The sequence below is a fragment of the Falco naumanni genome, chromosome 1 (assembly GCF_017639655.2).
Source record: "Falco naumanni isolate bFalNau1 chromosome 1, bFalNau1.pat, whole genome shotgun sequence".
In the NCBI taxonomy this organism is placed as follows: Eukaryota; Metazoa; Chordata; class Aves; order Falconiformes; family Falconidae; genus Falco; species Falco naumanni.
Genome location: NC_054054.1, coordinates 26727345 through 26743293, shown reverse-complemented (window position 1 = coordinate 26743293; position 15949 = coordinate 26727345). Strand labels below are relative to the sequence as shown.

The 15949-nt window shown below is 44.1% G+C and overlaps 1 protein-coding gene across 8 annotated transcripts in view; it reads left to right on the top strand.

Annotated features, from left to right (window-relative positions):
* The window catches only part of N4BP2 (NEDD4 binding protein 2), a 47423-nt gene extending 41448 nt beyond the window's left edge, over window positions 1–5975 (top strand). For all 8 annotated transcript variants that reach the window (XM_040587023.1, XM_040587056.1, XM_040587073.1 and 5 more), the window contains 2 exons: window positions 518–641; window positions 1497–5975. In XM_040587023.1, coding sequence (XP_040442957.1) covers window positions 518–641; window positions 1497–1542 — 170 coding nt within the window. In that variant the 3' untranslated portion in view covers window positions 1543–5975. The remainder of the gene's footprint in view (window positions 1–517; window positions 642–1496) is intronic.
* The last annotated feature ends 9974 nt before the right edge of the window (window positions 5976–15949 follow it).

The following is a 15949-nucleotide window of genomic DNA, read 5'->3' as shown; positions in this document are numbered from 1 at the left end:
GAAGTTAGTCCAAATAAGTGTGATTTAAATGTCAAAAACTGTGTGGATTTATATTTTCCTCCTTCTTCTTTTCTTTATCCAATAGAACGTTATTTCTTATATTCACATTAAGATGAAGCATGAAACAGCAGAAAGAAGTGTCACTTAAAATTTACCTAAATTACACCCACCTCTTTATTTTCTCATTTTAATTGACATCACAGGATGTAAATTCCAAGTGAAGATTAGATGATAGAAACAGTGAAGCTGCTATGAAATTAGAAGGATTTTGTGATGATCGCAACATGCATATTGCAAGCAATATAGTTTTAAAAAGCTTGATTATATTTTTTTCAGAATATCTTTTTCAGAAGAGGGGAAAAATGTCTATGTTTATGTAAAAGATGCATAGTCAACATGGAAAGCAATGTTCTAAATCACTAGTGAGAGTTTTCAGAAGAATGGTTGGAAAGGTTGTACTGAATGTGAAGTCTCTGCTGAGGGAAAATTTTAACCGTTACGATCCTTGCTGTTACAGAGTACCAGCAGACTGGTGGTAAACCATATCTCTGTGTGATCACGGGAAGAGGAAGCCATAGTCAGGGAGGAGTTGCTCGCATCAGACCAGCAGCTATCAGATACCTCACAAACCACAACTTCAGGTGAGTTTAGATTTTTGTTACTGATACGTTTTTTCTTAACCCGTGTTTAATTAACTGAAAATTGAAGTTAGTTCTAGAGTACTGTTAAACTACTAAACAGATTAAGGCAGGTCTGCTGTTTCAGATTAAAGTAGTTCTGCTGTTTCATAAATCCAATGCAATTGTGTGACACAATACCATCTTACATGGGGCACCTATTAAATATGAGGTCCTTTCCTCTGAGATAGATGAAAACACTATGAATTAAACTTAGCTTACACAGTTTAATTATATATTTCCACTCAAGGTCACCAGCTTTACTGTGAAAAGATGTTAATCCTGCTTTTTATTGGTCTCTAATACCTGCTTTAGCACTCGGCTTCTTATGTGGGACAGTAATTTAGCAAGTCTGGGCTAGCATCAGTGTGTTTGCTGCTTTTTCTTTAAAGGAGTGTATGAAGGTGACTGTGAAAGTGGGACTTGGAAATAGTGAAGATTTCCCTTCCTGTTTCCTTTTTACTTTCTGCAGAAGACAAGGGAGAAAGTCTGTTTTGAAAGAGGGAGTGAAAGGGGAGCAGGAAAAGAGGAGCAGAATGAATATAACCAAGAATATTGGACAGCTTTTTTTTTTTTCCACCCACGCCTTGAATCTTCTTTGTAGTTCCTGCTGTTTCCAGCTCTTCGCCTGTCCAGACCTTGTAAAATCCTCCTTCACTGTTGCATCCAAAGGACATGATACTGATTTCCATGATTCTCACATGCACACATACTTGACTGAGAACCTTATCACTTTCAATATGTTTGATGAGGGTTGAAGGAGGAGATGGCATTGTATGTAGCTTTCATGTTGAAGCTTCATCTTTTCTTCTATCACAGGTTCACAGAAATAAAACCAGGCTGCCTGAAAGTCATGCTGAATTGAAGGGTTGTTGAGAAGAGAAGAAGAATGTAGCAACTGAGGTGTCGATTACAGCTAAAAACTTTTTGAACAACTGCAATAGTATTTTGTAATTGTTTTAAAGGATGATATTTTATTAGAAATGATCTCAAATTTACAGCAAGTGCTTTTGTCAGTATGTTTCCAAGAAAATTTTTGTGTGGAGTGGATCCTTTTTTGAACCTGCAAAAGAAGACACAGGATTTGAAGTCTCAGAAATGCAGATTAAGAGTTCTGCTGAGCAGTATATGATGTTTTAAAGGGAAATTAAGGTACAATTTTTAAATATAACTATCTTTTCAGCATACCCAGTCTATGTATTTTGACCCTCACACATTAATTGCTGTGGATTTTGTGCTTTTAAAACATAGTACTTGTAAGAAATTATCTTGTGATTCAGAGCTTTGCGCTAAACCCTTCAGAAGGGCACAGTAAAGATGGGACTTCGGCAACTACTGATATTTCAAATCCAGTTACAACTGAGTGCTAAATTTTTCCAGCCTTCTTCAAGAGTTTGATGTCTTTTTAGGGGTTATTTTGTGATGGGTCGACCAGTTCAATTGTCCTTATTCCATTCTATATTTCTCCTGATAATGATGGAAGTTGCATATAAAGGACTGTGCATCAAGACCAGCTGTGTGGTAATTTTGCAGACTTACTGTGACCTGTTAAAGGGAAAAATAACAGTGCTGTAGTTCAGTCGCTACTTACACATAGTTAATACTGTGATTTTGCAGGAAATTCCCTTACTTTTTTCAATATCTACCAGATTAAAAGTGTTTCTTCCTTCACGGCTTTTTAAATGGAGCAAATTGAGTACTGTTTCACTTTACAGGTGTCCAGTAGTGATGTGTCTTCATTCTGTGTGTATTAAACGTGGTGATTTCCTTGTAGAAAATATGATTGTCTATGAGACATTTAAAATGTATTTTTAACATGAAAGTGAATGCTGATACTACAGTAGCAATTGCCTAACTGGAAGATCTGGGAGTACAGAAGTTATTCTGGTGGTGGTGGTGTTGCATCAGCATCTAGAAATACTTGTGTGTGGGGGGGAAAAAAATCCCGAATGACAGCCCCACCCAATGAAATATAAACATCTGTACTTTGTCAGATGTTTCCAGTAAGCAATCAGAACAGTTTTTTAATAGAAATATCTTCTAGATTGCGTTATTACTTTCATTTACATCTTTGCCTCTTGAAAGGCATACACATTTTTGTTGTAAGGCTTTTTCAGAACTGATAAGAATTGTGTATTAGGAATAATATTAATAGGTCAAGGCTTAATGGGACAGTATTGGTTTCTTCATTTTAAACCACTTTTGCAGTAAATTTTATCCAGGAGCAACATGCACATAGAATTTGCATATGAACCCATATGTGAGTGCAAGTTCTGCTATTTATGTGCATGTGTAGCAATAAGTGAGGAACTTCTGTGAGAAAAGCTGTGCACAGAAATAGGTTTCACTTGAAAATGTGTCTGTATAAGTTGCTGACAAACTGAAAGACATATTTCCTGAATATCCATATTTACTGCAACACAGTGAATGCAATGTATGGTAGCCTTAAGAATGAGTTTGTCATGCTTCAAGAGATACAATGATCTGTACATGGTAAATTCCAGTGGAAGAATGGCTTGAATAATCAAAGGGACTCTTACTGGAATGGTGGGCTGTCATAATAAGGTTATTTTTTGTGGATACTTAGTTCATCTGAATTATGTCTTGTGTTATTTTCTTTCTCTCTTGGCTGCTCTGGTAACCAGTGAGTGAAATACAAAAACATCTGTGCTCCCCAAACAGCACTAGCAGAGCTGTTTCTGTCGGCACACAGTGTCCTGTGTGGTGAGGCCCATGCTCCATCCTCTGTGACAGTGCCTAAAATGGTCTGAGATGTTATTTGGGCACTTGGATTGAGGCAGCAGTTCCAGACTATCAGCTGGCCAGGGCTGCAGGTGCTAGAATTGCCTCAGCGGGGCTAGGATCTTTCTTTTGGACCACTGAACAGGTTTTCCTTAGGGCTACTGTTCATAACGAATGGAGGTGCAGCTCTTTACAGTGTAGTTCCTGTTGGTTGGCCTGGGTGGCTGAGTTGCCCAGAAAAGGTCTCGGTGTATGCTCAGAAGTGTTGTGTTGAGCTGCTCAGTGCCCAAGCCCTACAGTGATGTGCTTGTAAACAGGGAAGTACCAACTCTTCTGGTTGTTTCGGGAGGGGACCTTCACACCATTCCCAACATGGACAAAGACAGCTTAGATTTCAGTTCAAAAGACAACCATTAAAAGTGCATAAGCAGACTCGGGAAGAGGGCTGGGACTTCCGAAAAGAAGCTGTTCCCACCGAGGTTCAGTGTCCTTCCATACTGTTTTTTCTCTTGGTCCAGTTTGGATAAATGCATAAAAAATGTTCAGGGCAAAACCTCAGCCCCACCCATTACTTAGGAGAGTTTGTTTTCTTCAGTCCGTCAAAGTCACCAGAGGATTACATAGCTTAAGACCAATTTGGAGTACTCTCTCTCCCTCTCTCCGTTGGCCTTTTGGGTACAGGTTGAGGTTCACTAAGGTACTCTGAATAGCCTATCTGGCTATAGGTTGATCATTCGCCTAGTAGAAATTGTTTTGATTAGAGGCTGAACTTTGATGGAAGACAATGACTTAAAATTGTAACATAGGCAGAACCATTCTTGCCGGTATTGAAGTTAGCGGCAGAACCTCTGTCAGCTTCAGCAACTCAAGGTGAGGCATGGAAGTTCCAACTTGGAGAAAATATAATGAGCTCAGCTTTTTTCTTCCATAGAATCTTAAGCATGTGCTTAGAAGCTGTGCTGAGCTGGGTACAGAATGCAGCAGATCAGTCCACAGAGAGAAAGAAAGTAGACTTTTATTAATAGGGACCTCCATGCCTTCAGCTACTTGCCAAACTGTCCAGAAAGAACCCACTGGACTTCTTGTATTTCTTTGACTTTTTATAATATATAGTGGGATGAATTCTATCAAGTATAATTGTTTCAAAATGGTATTTCAAAGTAGGTTACATTGAAGAAATTGCAGCCTTTCTGATGTCTTTTACAGTTACATCAGTGAGAATCCTGAGGTACTGTGTAAATTCTGTATCATCGTATACTTTTAATTAAAGTAACACTTAGCAGTATTGCCACCAGCACTCTGAAATAATGTGTGACTGTTCAATACCTACTTTTGTGTACCACTTTTTATTCTATTCTTCAACAGCGTGTGGTTGTGGTGACTAGTAGCCTTTAATATGTGACTTTTCGTTTCTTTTTTACAAAACGTTTTAACATCTACCCCAATTTTTAATTTAGGAAAATTATATTTTATTAATACAAAATTTAATGCTTGTGCTGGCATTAATGAGTAATCTTACAGTAAAGAAAAAAAAAAGGCTGAGAGGTGCAATGAAGACAGTTGTTTTCCTAAGTATGTGTTTAAAAATATATTTCAGTTGATTGTGAAAGTAGTAGGGCAAAGGCGATTTTAAAAATATTTCAAGGTATCTTGAAAATACTTCAGTGACTTTGGCTTTTGCTTTTAACAGTACGTGGTACAATTTTATTCAACTTGATGTTTTTGTAGGTCTGTTGAAGGGACATCTCAGGCAAAGTTTAACTGGCATTTTTTTGTGGCTGTTGGAAACCCTTGTGACTTGGGAATCCCTGTTTAAACAATGTCCAAATGCTCTAGTCATAACCTAGAACATCTGGAATATCACTGTTGTGAACACGTACAACATCAGGAAAGATCTTTACATGCTTAGCAGAACACATTGTAGAAGTTTTTACTTGAGGACATGAAACTGAATTGTTATTTAATCTTGCCACAAAATATGTTGGGTAGACGAGAATAATTTCATTGTTTATAATGGCAAAGAAGGATCATCATAAATGTAATATGTGAAATTATACATAGACTTTACATTACTGATGCTTATGTCTTCAAATGCAATTCACATTTCCAGAATATTGCCCTCTTTGCAGAGCTGGGGAGAGGACAGAGTATGAACACCATAGCAAAGAAGAGTTCATTGACTTACCACAATTCCCAAGGTATCATGTTCTCTTAAAAAACCCTCACAGAAAACCCAACCAAAGCCCAACTGTTCATGCTATTTTAGCTAAATAAACTGTGCAGAGGATTAAATGACTGTATGTGAATATGCATGTGAAGAGAGCTAGCATTGCAGCTACCAGCTGTAAAAGCTGTTAGGACCAGTACATTGGAAGATATCAGTGTCTATTTTTAAATTAAAATAAAAAGATTTTTTTAATCTGTATGAAGTTGTAATTTTGCTGTTAACTATAACTTTCATTTTTTAATGAAACACAGTTTTGTAATTTGCATTTAGAATTTCTAATGTGAAAAGGAGTTTACAAAATCTAGTTTAATAAAGGATTTTTGCCACAATTAATAGCCTTCTGTCTTTCCTTGGATGACTGCATTTCAGCTTGAATCAAATTTTGTCAAATAGTAGTCTGGGGTTCTGCATGAAAGCCACTTGCCTTGATGATTTTAAAGGTCTTTTCCAACCTAAATAAATGATTCTGTGATTTTATGACTTCAGGATACCATCTGCAGGTGTAAAAAGGAACAGATTTGTGGCCTGATTTTAAGTGTTGCAAGTGAAAGCTGAATGCCCACATTACTGAAAATGAGGGTCATAGTTTCGGGGGGGCTGTGTGGGGTGTTTGGTCTGAAGAGGGTGAAGAGATGCTGTTCAGGCCTAGCTTATTTTGTGGGAGAGTGAAGGCAGTGGTGTATGTCAAAGGGAGGGGCAGGTGTGACCACTGTAAGGATGAAAGTTTGGGGGAGGGAAGCGTTCTGCGGTAACCTCATGTAGCAAGACTCCTTAGGTTAGGGGCAGTGGCAGGTCGGATCCTGAGGAAGCATAATTGCTGTTATTGTGGATTCAGAGCTAGTAAGCCTGGCTTTTCCCAAGCCTGCTCTATGCAGATGAAGTGCAGATACTCCTGTGCCATGTTCCTGAAGTGTGGAAAGACATGTGAGAGCAAAATGCTGGCTAGAGTCCAGCTTATTTTGTTAGCTCAGGTTGAGGATAACTGCCTTTCATTCCTATGACTTCGTTGCCTTGTGGCATGGGTGGACTGCAGAAACAAGCCGGGTTTGTGCATTTGCACAGCAAAGCTCTAACTAATAAGCTGTTCAAGAGAGCAGAGAAAACGGGTTTTGGGAGCACATGAAAGCTTGGCAGATGCTGGCTTAGATCTGACATGGCTGATTCTGAGCCACAGCTACTGGACCACAGAATTGGCAGGACTCCCTGCTCTGGCTGCGTGGCTCAACGTCCAGCTTAGCGATCAGTCTCTCAAATTGCCGTGTTATGAAGTGGAGGTACTGCTACTGGACTTGGCTTCTCTCTGGAGGCAGGACAGCAGTTCGCAGGTGTGGAAAGACCCAGCCTAACTCCTGCCTTTCCTGGAACAGTCCATCCTGATTCACCAGCTTCTATTCCAGTTCACGCCCTTATTTCCTCTGTGTGCTGGGCTAGCTCTGAGCTCCTGTCTGCTTGTAGCTGGGAGTTTGCTCCCTGACGGCACTCTGGGGATTTCTAGGAGTCCTTCTTCCTATTTAAATATGAGAAACAGAGTATTTTAGTCTGTCCTTACTTATGGAAAATATTTGAACTTTAAGGCTGAAAAGTCAAGTGTGGTAAAATAAAAATACTGCTTGAGGCAACAGAAATTTTCAGCCCAAATCATGAAAGTCGGCTGGTGGAATGCGTGGGGCAGCTTGACAATAGGTGGTGCCCTTGCCAATGTCATAGAGTGATGGCGGCGGCAGCTTTTACTGTGCCCTCTGCCAGCGCTGCTGTTTCTCTGACACCCACTAAAGGATGTTATTACACATCACGTGCTGTTCGTTTCTTCCTCAGAGAGAGAATACTGTATTTGGAGTATTGTTGTGGTAACTTTTTTTCCTTCTTTATAGATGGGTGGGGTAGAGTTTGTTTTCAAAATATACTTGCTGCTCTGTGCTAAAGATGGGCAAGACGAGTTCATTTTTGCACTCAGATTTGAGATCGATAATTCTGGGGTTTCTCCTTTAGCTGCCTTGTGGTGTTTTTTGTATTTCAGTTGTCTGGATGCTTGGAGACTGGCACAAAGGCATTGTGCTGTTTGGTGAAGTCCTGTGCTACTGTGGGTGTTGCTGGTGGCACAGAATCTTCTTGAAAACTCTCATGGGGAAGGACCCTCTTGATGTTGCTTGACTTTCTGCATCATGGGGCCTGGCTGGGCTAGCAGTGGCTTTTCATTGGTTGCCACCATTAATTTTGTGGGATAGGTCAGGAGATAAAGTTCCTTTATTCCTATAAGCTGAGTGGCTTCTACATGGTATGGAGCTGGGAGGTGCTGTCTTGAGGATTAGCCCAGAGAGTCTTTCCCATAAACAGGGCCTGTCTTTGTCCTGAATGACAGTTAGGACCTTCAGAGGATCCAGGAGTCTTTACCTCCTCCTGGGCTGGTCTGCCCTGTTAGGCCCTGAGTGCTGGAGAGCCCTTGGAACGCTGAATCAGGTCTTCAGCCTTTCTCTCCCACACCTCAATGGAAAATACACCATACACCAGGGAGATGGTGAGGGAACCTACGGGGCATGGACATACTCTGTAAGCTGTAAGAATCTTGTGGGGAAGATCTATGGAGGCATGTGGATGGGCCACATCTGAGGGGGCATGTTGCCAGGTGCAGTCACAGGCCCTGAAAGAGCTGTGGGAAGCCTGGCTACTGGATTCAGACCCGTACCCAGAGACTGCTGTGACCAAGAGGAAAGGCCTATTGCAGCATGAGGGGCTTTATGCCGCAGGATGGGTTGTGGCACAGAGCAGGGGCATGCCTGTGAACTGGGAGGCTGGCAAGCACTAGAAGGGACTTGCAAAAGCTGATAGGGAAAGGTGGTGTGTGATGGCAGAGGTGTTCAGGAGACCCTGGGGTGCTGCAGGACCATGTAGTAAGGTACCATGCACAGATGGGGCAGCACATTTCCCTCAGCTCCAGCAGAGCCATGCTGATACATCCAAACCAGCGTATCAAAGCAGCTGCTGGGATGCACCATTCAGCGGTCTTGCTGAATTAAGTGTAGTAGATAGGGCGCGACATCCTGTGAGCGACTTGTTTTGTACCGTGTTCAGGTTTTGGGTTTTCTTTTAACTTTTATTTATGTAGCTTTCATACTTTAAGTATGCTACAGATCTTTGTCTTGACTGAGACAAAAACTGGGTCGCAGACCTTGGGGGTGGGGAGGACTTGCAGTTTTGATAGCTTCTTGGTGAACAAACGGAGCTTTTGGCATCCATTCCACGATGGACATGTAGGCAATCCCTGCCACTTCAGGGTTTGGAAAAGGCGGCCGTGTATCCCCAGTGCCACCAGAGGTCCCCACGGCCGGGGACCCTTCTGCTGTTAACTCAAGCTGCAGAAACAGAAAGGACTGAAGGGGAGCACAGGATAAAAGCCACCATCTTGCTTTCCTGCCTATTGTCCTAAGTTGTTGTGTGTCCTCTGTCATGGTGTTGGGTCTAAAACTAGATTTATGTACTCCTTGTGAGTAGGGAATGTTTTTTCATACGGTTCAGGAGATGTCTTACATGACTCTGGGAGTGCTGAAATAATAGTAAAACTACTAAATGCTGTTGCATTTCCTCTGTGTGATCAGGATGTGATATCTGCAAACTTCTTTGGGCAGTAGGACATCTGAGTGTGGCAGTGCTGCTATGATGATTGTTCTTTCTACAAGCTTGGTAAGCAACTGTATGGATCATTATTATTTTTGTGTTATCTTGAGGGTAACTCTCTGTAAGAAGGACGCACTTCCTTCTTACAGATCCATGGCTGGTTGTACACACTGGACAGGATTGCATCCTGCAATGGGAAGTCTCTGCCTGTGCCAGACGTTTAATCAATTTGGTTTGTAAATGGAATCCTGTCAAGTCGGGCTGTGGGAGCTCTGTGTAACAGTGGTTGCTCTATGTTGGCCAACTCTCAAGGCACTGCTTTGGATTCCCACCTCTAAGTCAGGGTAAAAGTAGTCTCTTTCGCTTATGTGTCCTTCTTGCCTTTCCAGATTATCCCCTTTCACTGTCTTGCAGTGCCATGTAGGCAAGCCACAGGTGACTGGGAGCTTCAGCCTTTTGGCATTTTTCAAGATAGTCACGTAAAGCGGCTAACATGATATACTGCAGAGAGAACAGAACGTCTCTGGAGGGATGGTACGCCCTGGCTGACAGGGGGGGCTTCCACCAGAGACCCCTGGGGAGTGACTCTGGGCATCTATGTCAGGCTTCTGCTCTGAGGCTCCTTCTGGGGAAACATCTCCATGTTCACGCACTAGAAAGGAGAAACTGGCCGGTGAAGCAGGGAACCTGAGGCTGCATGGTTGTGACTATCCCCATCTCCTTCTCCAAAACAGGAGGAAGTGGGGAAAAGCGTATTTTCAAAACAGAAACAGCTGCTGCCTTCATTTTGTTGATTTTCCCATGAGGAACTCTGATGGCTTCTGGCTTTGCTGGGGCAGGAGGCCCAGTTTGTGCTGGCATTTCTTTCCCCGACGAGGCTGATGTACAGACGGCAGAAATAAGGAGGCTGTGCCTGGAGCGGGGCTAGGGCTGGAGCAGCCCCTGGGGAGAGGGCAGGGGGCAGCTCCTGGCCCTGCTCGCTGTGGGTGGGTGCCCGGGGAGGTTGGTGAGGTGGGTGCTGGGCACTGGTGTTGCTGGTGGTTCCCCGGGGCGCAGGAGCCCAGCTGCCCTGAGCTGTGGATTCCTGGGGTGCGGTGCTCAGGGGGCTGCTGGGGAAGCAGGGAAGGGGGACCCCCAGGCGGGCAGGTGTCAGGGCCTGGCCTGGGGCTGCATTGCAGTGGGGCTGGTGAGAAAAGCTGCTTCCTCCGCCACTTCCCTGCTGTGGCAGAGCTCGGGTCTCTGCCCTCCTAGGCAGAATGAAAGGAGGAACCTGCGTTTCCTCAGTGCTTCTGGCCTCCGTCAGCATTTCCTTGCCTGGGGAAGAGCAGCGCTGGGAGCACCTGGGCTGCCCTGACCCCTGGGCGAGGCTGGGGACGAGGGTGGGGGCTGACCTGGCCCTGAAGCCATGGAGCAGCCTCAGGTTATGTGCGATTTCACAAAGAAACCGCTGGAGCCTCCTCCGTGGTTTCAGCAAAGGCACTGGGATTATTTTTGCGTTAAATCCAGATGGGGGAAGGAAGTGTGGATGTCCGTGGGGAGAGAGAAAATCGCGAAAGTCAGACGATGTACAGAAGCAGATGTGCGCTTGCACGCTGTGAGTGTGGAAGTGTTTGCCGGCAGGAAAGGGCTGCCCCTCGGACCCCAGGGCTGCTAGTGGGGCCTGCCCTGCCTGCCGGCCCCTGCCCTCCCTGCCGGCCCTGCTGCCCCCTGCCCTCCCTGCCGGCTCCTGCCTGGACTCCCCTCTGCCTGCCCTGCAGCCCTGGTCTCTGCCTCCCGGCCGCAGCCAGCCCGCCTGTGTGCTCTTGCCCTCTCCCTGCCAGCTCCAGGGCAGCATGGCCACCCTGGGCTCCTTGAGGCTGCGAACACCTCCCAGGAGCTCCGGCAAAAAAACCCAACAGTAGGCAAAGGCAGAAGAGCTCTTGTTCCCTCAGTTGGGTGGGTGGGTGTTTTGGGAATTAATACTTGATTTTGAGGGAGAAAATTTAATTTCTTCTCAGCGGTGTGACTGCTTTTATGCTAGACTGTCTCAGAATGAGAGCTGGGGGAATTAAGTAACCTGCAGTGCAGTTCCTAAGCGTGCTTCCTTTCGAGAAAAGGGAAGTAAGTTTTCATATTGCCCTGGAGGAAAGCACTTCCCATACATTGTCCTGACCGACAGTGCTGCACTGGCGTCACGGGAGGAATTGCGCTAGGAAGTTAGCACACTGGTTTCTGCTTGTCAGATACCAAGAAAAAAGAAGTGTGTAAATGTTAGTTTTGTCACACAGCATACTTTGCGGACAACCTGATCTCTGTTCCAGAGAAATAGCTAATGGGTAACCCATACACAGCAGGAAAACACAAAAGCAGTGAGGAGTAGTTAAGACTGCAGAAGGCTGTGGTCTCAGAAAGCGAGGAAATCTCTGCCTGCCTTGTCTGCACAAGTGTATGGGTTTAATGTACGGAGCAGGGCTATATCAGTCTTGAGAAGAGGCTGGATAAACACAGATGCCCACACCCAAATGTTAGCACCAACCCCAAGTTTGGTCATTGTTTGCACAACTTGGCGTTCTGTGTTTTGGGCCTGAGAGGTCTGTGCTGCTCAGGTGAGCCTAGGGCTGAGTCAGTCAGTGCTCTGTGCCCATCTCAGCACCCTTTGCACCCAGAGACTGGGTGGCCCAGGGCCAAACCCCCTGGGGCAGGGGTAGCTGGAGGACTGCTCTGTGGCCACCTGAAGCATAGGCAAGCATGTCACTGGAGGCAGCTCCATTTCCACATTACAGGGGGGACGGATCTGCTTTTGCAGGGTGGATGGACGTGCTCCTTGGTCAGCTCTACCTGCTAGGTATGCAAGCAGTGCCCGGGCTGTGGCTGCCCCTCTGCCTCCTAATGGCCCTGCCAGGTGCAGGATGGCAACCAGCAGAAAAGGTGGCTGGAGGTGGTACCTAGCTGTCGTGGAGCCCATGCTCACAGCAGTGGGGATCTGCAGCTGTGGCCCTGGCTCCCTGCCTGCAGCATATCACCGATCCCTCTGTGCCAGAGCTGTGTTGGCTCCTTTGGCATGTCTCAGGGAAGAGGCAAGCCTGGCGAAGGGGCTCAAGATGAGCCAAGTTGAGGGTTGAACCTTGTAACTCAGGAGGGAGGCAGGAGAATCTATGGGGAGGAGGTGACGTTTCAGGCATGCTCCTGCAGTTAGGCTTCTCTGTCAGGCATGCTCCAGCCTCAGTATGCTGGAGGGCTTTGACTCACCCTCTGAGGACCTCTAGTCCTTCCCACACAATGTATCAGGAACCTGCATCATGCTAGGTTTTGGATTCTGTTTTATCATCAGATGCTTCTGTATGTGCCACTGCAATACCAATACCAAGAGGTGTTTAACCACTATGTCAGCTTGCTGAAGAACCATAGCCTAAATTCATCAAAGCAAAGTAATTAATAGTGTGAGAGTTCTACCAAAATCCATATAGGAACTGCTTCTTAAACTGTATTTTCATTTCCTCTTTCAGATTTAGTTCTTTGACAATGAGTAATGCTTCAGAAGTTGCTGTGCCTGGCCTGCTTTAGAGCCTTCAGCAATGCTCTCCACCATGCTGTGAGGACGCTTCCCTTTCTCTGAAGTATCTATGCCTGGGAAGGGAATGCTCTCACCCCCAGGTTGAACCCTGGGCAATCTACCTCGTTTCCCCTGTATTGCCCAAGAACCCAAGGGAAAGCAAAGAGCTACATCCCAGTTTTCCTGACACACAGCTGGCATCCTGACCATATAAATTTTTCCTGGTTCCTTTTGAAAATGTTAACAAAAAAAAATATTAGTCTCTCTTTTAACAAAATAAGCATACTTCATGTGTTGTTTATACCTCTGGTGCAGTGCCTAGACGTAAGCAACAATTAGCTTTATTTTGTATAATATAATGATCATCTAGAACAGAAGACAGGCCTGTAGGGCTAAATACAATGTGTATCAAGAGTGTCATGGTTTACTTCCTGAGCATTGCACATACCATACTATTTGACCAGAATCAGAGCAAATCTAAGAATAAAAGGAAATCAGGCAGGGGGGACAGCTTCCTTCCTTGATCTCATATCCCTTCCTAACATCAGCAGCCTGCTGACTTCTCCAAGTGAGGCAGAAATCAGTGGATTAAGAAACAAATGTGACCTTTCATTGTAAACCAGCCCATGTCTCTACATGACAAACCCTGGATAATGTTATTTTTACATGATTGGTCATAAATCCTGAGTTACTTGAGGTTTAAGACTATTTTTTGCTGTCAATTTATTTTCAGTGCAAAAATAATTTGCAACCCTCCACTCTACCCCCATAAATATTTTCCACAACAAAGTGTTTGTTTCTGAAAGTCCCAGATAATGACTCATACTGAGCTTAAAAAAAAGGAGAAGCAATGAATTTTTTAATGTATTAACAATATTCTCTCACAGCCAGATGTTCCCCTTCATTGCACAGCATGAAGAGGTGAAAAGGAGCAGAAAAACTGCAGTAAGAAAGAAAAAAGCAACACCCAAGGATCAAGAGAAATGTGTCAGGCTGCAACATTACACCTAACTCTGGAATTGCCTACGTGTTGTACAGAAAGTTTGCAGCTGAAGGTGTCTTCGTGGAGGTTCCAGGTCACTAGGAAGTGAAGTCATGAAGCATGTACATTCCTAAGAAAGGTATCAAACTTTTATTCAAAAAACCCCAAAAGAATGGAAGAAACAAAAATAAATCTCATGTTCAACCATTTTTGGGAAGTTATTGGATCAAGATGCTCTAGGAAGCACAGAGGAGGGAAATGGATGTAAATCAAGACATGTTAGGACATGTTTCTTCTTCTACTCTCTTGGTTTTTTTGCTGAGCTCACTTGATTCAAAAGTTGTTTGTGAAGTATTTTATAGATGGATGCGCTCTTTATCCAAAATGCAAACTGCTTAGCCAGATGGCCTCACATCTGGATTAGTCTGCAGCACAAAACAGAAAAGGCTAGTTGCGTTTGTAAGCAGCTGCTATCTGTAGCAGACCTAAAACGGGTGATGGTTACCGAAGACTTTTATATCAATATAATTTGTGAACGGTATTTATTTCTCTACTTCTGACAAGCCACAGCATTCAGGTGGAAACATTTCAGAATGTTTGGGTGTCTGATTACCATAATCGCAATGGAAACTTATTGCCTGATTGCATGCACTGGTATTGGGAAACCCAAACCTGGTTAAAAACAGAATAGGCGTTTAATGTGAAAATTAAGTAACACAAGTTCTCACTTAAACTGATGATGCACTGAAGCCCCTTATCCAAAATCTTGTCTCAAATTGAAAGGTAAACCGAAGCTTTTAAGAAGATAGTATTCCAAAAATACCTTCTGTAAGCCACCCTTCCTTATCTTCATGCCTGTTGATAATTAACTGAATTAATTTCATTTCATAGGGAAAAGAAACAAATTGATTCCCCAGCCTAACTGTGCAGCGCTGTTCTTCAAGCATTGTATCAGAAGGTTTACAGTGGTTTACACAGGTTATATTTTTTCAGCAGCTATTTCTATTTTTTATGTTTGCCTTTCATCTAACATAAATTATCTTTTTGTGTCCTTTTTGCCTTATTTTGTTCTTTTTAAATCATTCTTGGAAGTGATGTGACTTTATCCTGGGATGGATTGTGCTGTCATAATGTTAATGTGGACAAATTCATTAGCTGTCTTTAGAGAGTTCCCATCATGCAAGGAACAAAAATGCATGGCTTTAGATCTGGATCAGGCAGCCCAGCCCTACTGCTTCGTGGCTAGAGGTGTTCTGAAATGGCTTCACCGAGCCTGAAATATTTTCTGAAGAGGACTTGGGTTCCATTTGTCTGCCTCTGGGGCCCCTTTCAAGGCTTCAGGGGAGCCCACTGCTCATGCCTCTGACTGAGGAGCAGACATCCCGCTGAGCTGTTCATCAGGGCCCTTGGTGTTTGGCTCTGGGGCAGCTCTCCTGCTGTGCCAGGGCTCCTGGGCTGCTTCAGGAGTATGGGACAGGAATGTACTCCCTGCAGTCTGATTGCCTGATCATCAAAAGCGGACAATCTCTTGTGCTTACAGCTCCTGGGGTATAGACCATAGACCTGGGGCTTGAAATCCTGAAACTATCATCAGAGCTTTCCTTTCAGTGTTGTAGTAGGAAAGCTGGAAGTGATGAGAATCTGGCTAGCTCAAATTGTCTATACTGGGAAAGGTGGGAGTCTCCGTGCCTGTGGTCCCTTCTCTTGCTCAGCCTCCTTGTGCTGGCAGAAGAAGGGACGTGCATGCTAGTAAAATGATACAGGTCAATCCTAACTAAGCTACTGGGGAATCCTCAGTGAATTACAACAGATCCCTATAAACCAATGTTGAATCAGCCCAAAAGTGCCTGCCTTGGGTTTTGTACAAGATCAACTAAACGTGTATGCTCTCTTTTTTTTTAAAGGCAGGGCCATATTACAGCTTGTATAAAAATATCCCAAGTCTTGTTCGTGCTACTGGAATGTGAATTACATGTAGCACTGCCAGGCAGTTGTCCATCTGCTGCTTTTCTAGCACATATAGGTGCTGCCGGGCTGCACTATGCCATTAGCCACTGCAGCAGAGAGCAGGCGGCTGTAAGAGCAGCAAACTGCAGAGGGAAAGCTTTCTGCAGCCTGCATGTTTTGCTCCCCTCCCCCATCTTCAAGGTTTTTACATTTGCTCTCATAGTCACCGA